Source organism: Zosterops lateralis (assembly GCF_965231275.1).
Source record: "Zosterops lateralis genome assembly, chromosome: 4".
NCBI classification, from domain to species: Eukaryota; Metazoa; Chordata; class Aves; order Passeriformes; family Zosteropidae; genus Zosterops; species Zosterops lateralis.
In genome coordinates, this window is record NC_139765.1 from 24,279,577 (window position 1) to 24,285,669 (window position 6,093).

General features: G+C 53.3%; 1 protein-coding gene across 4 annotated transcripts in view; it reads left to right on the top strand.

The window, feature by feature from the left end:
• Positions 1–5,154, top strand: part of SGSM3 (small G protein signaling modulator 3) — a 28,505-nt gene extending 23,351 nt beyond the window's left edge. For all 4 annotated transcript variants that reach the window (XM_083859409.1, XM_083859408.1, XM_083859411.1 and 1 more), the window contains 7 exons: positions 1,514–1,666; positions 1,764–1,834; positions 2,147–2,195; positions 2,415–2,500; positions 2,861–2,983; positions 4,225–4,285; positions 4,698–5,154. In XM_083859409.1, the coding sequence (XP_083715535.1) occupies positions 1,514–1,666; positions 1,764–1,834; positions 2,147–2,195; positions 2,415–2,500; positions 2,861–2,983; positions 4,225–4,285; positions 4,698–4,781 (627 nt within the window). In that variant the 3' untranslated portion in view covers positions 4,782–5,154. The remainder of the gene's footprint in view (positions 1–1,513; positions 1,667–1,763; positions 1,835–2,146; positions 2,196–2,414; positions 2,501–2,860; positions 2,984–4,224; positions 4,286–4,697) is intronic.
• Positions 5,155–6,093: the final 939 nt, after the last annotated feature.

Sequence of the window (6,093 nt, forward strand, 5' to 3'; positions counted from 1 at the left end):
CTGTTTGCTCAACTTCCTCAACGCTGACAAGTGGAGAATGAGGGCCCCAGAGGGCTGCCGAGGCAACTGTGTGGGATGCCTGGAGTTGCAAGGACCCTAGAGATGAAAGCTGAGAAAGCAGCAGGGAGAGAAGGAGGGCAGTGTTTCTGTCTGCTCCCAGCTGCCTGTGTTCATTTACTCCTTTGAGGCTGTACCTATGGATCCTGCTCATGCTTTGTGACCATGACAGTAAATTCTCCCCAAGGAGCTGTGCCTAAGGAGACAATCTGTCTTAGGTCGTCTTAGAGCAGGCAGTGATGGGATGGCACTTATCTATAGCAGATACTTCAGTATGTCCTCAAGATTGGGGTAGTGTGTATGAGACAAACAGCAGCAGCTGTTGACCTAAGCAGTTTTCAGGGAAAGTGGAGAAGGCCCAGTTCTCTCTTCTCAGCATTTGGGGAGTGAGGAAGAGCTCAAAGGCTGACCCCTTAGAGAAGCCCCCAGAGAGATGTCACTATTGACATATCGCTTCCTTCTCCCTCTGTCAGGGCTGGTAATGCCTTAAGTTTTAGCTTTCATGTTTTTCAGATTCTGTGCTGCCCAGGGGTATAGTTCTGAGCCTCATAATAAGTGCTAGTAAGTTCTCTTCACAGAGTAGGTAGACAAAACAAATCCTTTTCCTGCTGAAGACAAAGGACAACGAATACGAGTTTCAGGCCCAAAAGCATAAGCAACGGTGGACTGAAGAGAGAAAACAAGGATGAGGCTTCACAACCCAAAGCTGTAATTGGACAATTAAACCCCAATATGAAAATGGACCAAAACTTATAAAAGTGTAAGACCTTGTGACTGGTCGTCCATTTTTGTGACCATTCTAAGTCCACCTTGGGTGTAGCCCTGGTCAGGTTCTTGTCCTGCCCAAGGTGTACCCTTAAAGGCCTTTCAATAAATATCTACTTTATTCTCCAGCTCTGTTCAGTTTCTGTTCCAGGTCAGTCTTCCCAAGGCATCACTGGCTCCTTAGATGCAGATCACCTCTGTGCATAGAAATGTCCTGCACTGCTGAGCATTTCTCCTCCTAACTGTGGAAACAGAAAGGATTCCATTTCTGCGAGTGTTAACAGAGTGTCAGCATGATACCTCAGAGTGGTGTACCCCCTGATCTGGAAATTCCTGCTGGTTCTGTTTGTCTTGACTTTTAGCAACTTACAGAATCCCAGAGACCCTCAGTGCAAGTCCCTCTCCATACCTTAGCACAGTCACACCATCACATTCCTACGTGCTGAATGCTGCCTGGGATGGTACTGGGGTCACTTGTGTGGTCTCCTGGGCACCACCTAAACACAAAGGTCCCAGGAGATTCCCTGCAGTAGCACAGAACACAGGGCCTTATGCCAGAGCATGACAGGTAGAGGGGGGGGAAGGGGTTCTGTCAGGCACCTGGGAGTGGAATTGGTCTGTGCAGAGGTGTAGGTGAGTAGACTACCTTCCATGCTCCTGCCCTTGAGAGCTGGCTCTTCCTGTTCCTCAGTACTCCATCGCTGGAGATGACTCTGTCACAGAGGGGGTGACAGACTTGGTGCGAGGTACACTCTGTCCAGCCTTGAAGTCCATATTTGAACATGGATTGAAGAAGCCATCTCTGCTGGGGGGGGGCTGCCACCCTTGGCTGTTCATTGAAGAGGTGAGATATCCCAGTTCCTTGTATGGGGCAGTGTTGCCAGAGGGCTGAGGTGATGGGTTGTAGGGCAGGTGTGCTGAGTGTCCCTCTGCTCCTCCAGGCTGCAAGCCGGGAAGTGGAACGGGACTTCGACTCCGTATATTCTCGTCTCGTCCTCTGCAAGACTTACAGGTCTGTGCCCTGCTCCTCCATGCTCGTGAAACTGATGCTGCTCTACACCTTGGCAAGGCTCATGGTCTGCCCCATCCTCCTGTGGGTGTGGTGTCAGCAGGCTGCTGTTCCTGTTTTGACCTGAGGCTGGCAGTGGATCTTGTCCCCTGTCCTGGCTCTTGTGTTTCTGGGTCTGTATCTGACACTCTCATGGCTGCAGGGGCACCTCTGGCCTCAGCAGTAGCACAGGAGCTGTTGGAGTATGAAGTAGGAAAGGCCTGCATTAGCCCAGGGTGTCTGGAGCTAGCTGGGTCTCTACTGTGATCTTTACAGGCTTGATGAAGATGGCAAAGTCCTTACTCCAGAGGAGCTGCTTTACCGGGTGAGTGCTGACCCAAGCCCAGCCAGAGCCCAATTCCTACACAGGTTATTTCCTGTGGAGACTGGTGGAAGGCGATGCTCAAGAGTCTCCCAGACCTTCCCTTAGACCCTCGGGTGCTAGCAGGGGACACTGGTGAGGATGGGAGCTCCAGGGAGGGCAGCATTTGGCTGTGTTGCTGAAGTGGCTGCCCAGCAGTAACCACATCTTCCCTCCCTGCAGGCAGTTCAGGCTGTGAACATGACACACGATGCTGCACATGCACAGATGGATGTGAAGCTTCGTTCTCTCATCTGTGTTGGACTCAAGTGAGTCATCTGGCACTGGTACCTTCAGCATTTTGGGTGCAAAGAGCTTGGGAAGGAACAGAGTGGGCTTAAGGGCAGCAGAAGTTTCAATTTTAAGCCACAGCATCTGTTTCCCCCTGCCCATCACTGCAGCCACTGGGTGACACTTGTTCCTTGAGCATTGTGCTGGCCTGATTCCTAGCTGGAAGCAAGAGCTCCTATTGGAGTGGCTCACACAAGTTTACTGGGTTATCCTCTTCCCACTGAGGACAGGGCTGTGGGTGGGGGTCAAAGCTTGGGCTGAAAATAGACTATCCCAGAGAGATGGGGTTTCTTTCCCTGGCTGCAGCTGAGTAACAGGCCTCTATCGCATTGTTGCAGCGAGCAGGTGCTGCATTTGTGGCTGGAGGTGCTGTGCTCAAGCCTGCAGACCGTAGAGAAATGGTTCCATCCCTGGTCGTTCCTGCGCAGTCCTGGCTGGGTGCAGATCAAATGTGAGCTGAGGTGAGTGTCCCCATGGCATGTCCCCATGCCATTGTCTGGAATGTCTGCTCCTTCTTTGCTGGAGGTGGCCTCACTATGGCCCTCTCCAGTGAATTGCAGCATGGGCTGCCCAGACATCCCATCCACAGAGATTTCCTGCTGTGTGCTGAGGCAGAAACAAATCTCCGAACAGTTTATTGTGAGGTACTGTGCCTGCCTGGTCATTGGCTGGGAAGGAGTCAGTCACCCACTGACTCCCTGGTTAGGTGAATGAGTGGTGTCAGGGGCTGACAGCAGCTTTAGTGCCTGAGCTCTTACAAGGCAGTCACTCGGAGCCCAGGGCACACATCTCTGTGGCTCTGGGCATCCATGCTCCTGGCCCTCCTGCACTCTGCAACACCAGGTGAAGTCCCAGGGAGCTGGAGGGAAAATCCCCTGCCATCACCACTGCTCCAGCCTGGTTGCTGCTGCCGTTCAGTGGAAGCTGGCTTTTGTGTGCACCACCCAGTTGTCTTGGGCCCAGTGGCAGCATCTGCAGCCAGAGCAGGCCTGCATATTGCATGCTTCAGGGTGTTGTGTTCTCAGCCTGCTGCTGTATGGGAGGCAGTTTCTGCCACCTCTGGGGCCTGCTGTGTCCCACAGCTGCTTTCTCACAGCATGGGGCCAGTGCCAGTTGGGCATAGCCAAAGGACTGAGTGAGACTGGTTCATGTCTTACATCCTACTTCTCCCAGCCAGTAAGGGAGCTCCTGTGCCAACCCTTTAGAGCACTTCAACTGAAGGACACTTCTCTTGCTCCAGGGAGAGGGAAGGGGATGCAGAACTCTGAGGTGCTACAAGCAGGGGTCTGCTTTTCTGGTGAGGAACCTGCAATCTGCCATTGCCAGCTGCATGCAGCCCTCAGCCAGGCCTGTCTGCAGTCCCCCAGAGCCTTGGGGCTGCCCGTGCCTCCCTGTGCCTCGGCATCAAGCTCTAGGGGCTGCACTTGAGTCACATCTTCAAGCTCCTTCTTCCATCCTGGGCCCAGGAGGATGCGAAGCCCAGAGAGGAGGGGGGAAAAAGGGAATGAGTGACTGCTGCTGTCTTTTCAACATCATCAAACAAGGAATTTCATCCTTGTAAGCTTAGTGGCATGCCAGGACAAGCTGGAGAGACAGTATATTTGTGTGCCTGGGGCAGCAGTTGTTGGCAAAGGCTAGCAGTGTGGTCTGGAGACTCTGTTTTAACACAGTTCTCTGTTCTCTGTATCTGTTTTTGTTGCAGAATCCTTGGTAAATTTGCTTTCAGCCTCTCTCAGGACTGGGAGCTGCCAATAAAGAGGGAGGTAAGTAGGTGGCATCTCTCATTCTCTCACTCAGCCAGGGGCTTCACTTACTGCCTCCCTCTCCCAGCTTTGTGCTTCAGCCCATCCTCTGCTTCCTCTGGAGCCAGCTCCAGAAGCTGTGGATGGGGCTGCTTTCCCTGTTGGGGCAGGCTTTGCAGCAGGAGCTGTGTGGCAGTGCTGGCAGAGGGAGCTGCCTGCCCTGCCCAGCTGGGGCAGAGGAAAGTGACAGGCTCCCTTTCCTCATTGCTCTCCAAACCAAAGGGCCTCTCCCTGTGCCAGCTGTGCAAAGGTGGGAAGTGCAGGAAGCTGCCCTGGGTGCCAGAGGCCTCAGCATGCTCAGGCTGTGCCTGCAAACACAACTTCCCCTTTTCAGGGTGTGGTGCACTGACGAGGTCTCTGTGTCATCCTGCAGGAGAAGGAGAAGAAGCCACTGAAGGAAGGGGTGCAGGACATGCTCGTGAAGCACCATCTCTTCAGCTGGGATATAGATGGGTGACCCCCACTCCATCCTGGGAACCTTCTTGATGGCACACAGTCCTCTCCTCCCCTCCATGTCTCATCCCCTGCCTTTCCCCACCCCACCCACTTGTATCTGGGACAAAATCTCCCTCCCGGGGGCTGCCAGACCACCTGGGACAGATGGAGCAGTGCTGAGAGGCTGAGCTGCAGACCAGAGGGGGCTGATGTTTGAGTGATGCTGCAAAGGGACAAGTGTGTTCTGGCTACAAAAAGCAAGTGCCTCCTTCCAGCTTTCCACATCTCTGCCACCCCCATCTTCTGCTTTCCTCAGCCCTGCCTCCCCACCAGTGCCCAGGGGAGCAGCCTGGCTGGAGCCATTGTGCACTGCTCCGTGGGCTGGCAGTCACTGGCGGGGGGGGGGGGGGGGGGGGGGGGGGGCGCGTGTTGAGCATGTCTATGGCTGGAGCTGTGGGGAAGAGATGGCCCTTGTGGGGTGGCTTTGGTCCATGACGACAGGTGGCACTGCAGCTGCATGTGGAATTGGGCTGGTGAGAGACTCACTGCTGTACAGGAGCAGAGAGAGCACATCCCCTCCCCATGCCAGCCAAGGGCTCTCCTCTACTGGGGGACACATGGACAAGCTCCTTTGACCTGGAGCTGAGAAGAGGGAGCTGGCATCAGTTTCATTCCACTTCCCTGGCACTGGTGTGGGTTGTTGACAAGAGTTGCCCAAATTTACCAGCCTGTTACCACTGTAACAGCCGTAGGGATGGTCCTTGTCTCCTGTGGGAGCAGACAAAAACCACCTCTCCCCTAAAGAACAGTGTTTCATGCTGTCATTTTAGTCTCTAGATAATTTTTACTATTAACCAAAAAGCTGTAAATTTACTCCAGGAACGTGTATATTTGGCACCATTGTAGCTCAGGACAAGGTTTAGGTTGGAGCCTGGCTCAGGGAGACCAACTCGTCCTCCCTGCCCTGCAATGGCAACGGGGACAGGGGTCAGGAGTGGAGAATTGCTGCTTTGTGGTGGTGGCTCTGGATATGGAGTCTGTGACTTTCGACTGAAAGCGCTTGTCTGTGAGCAAAACTACTGACGGGATAACATTAGATTCTTACTTTATTTTGTGAGTTTGTAAATAAAAACTGCATCTTGGGAGAGTGCTGGGTTTTGTCTTACTTTTTGACAGGGCTAGTTTAAGTTTTGACAGTTTAAGTTTTGACAGTTTAAGTTTTCCTTTCTGCCAGCTGACAATGGCGATCCCATTTCTGTGCTGGCACTGAGGGAGATCTTTGTGTTGGAGCAGCTCACAAGCTCACGGGGCACAGCCAGTTCTGCTGCCAGTAG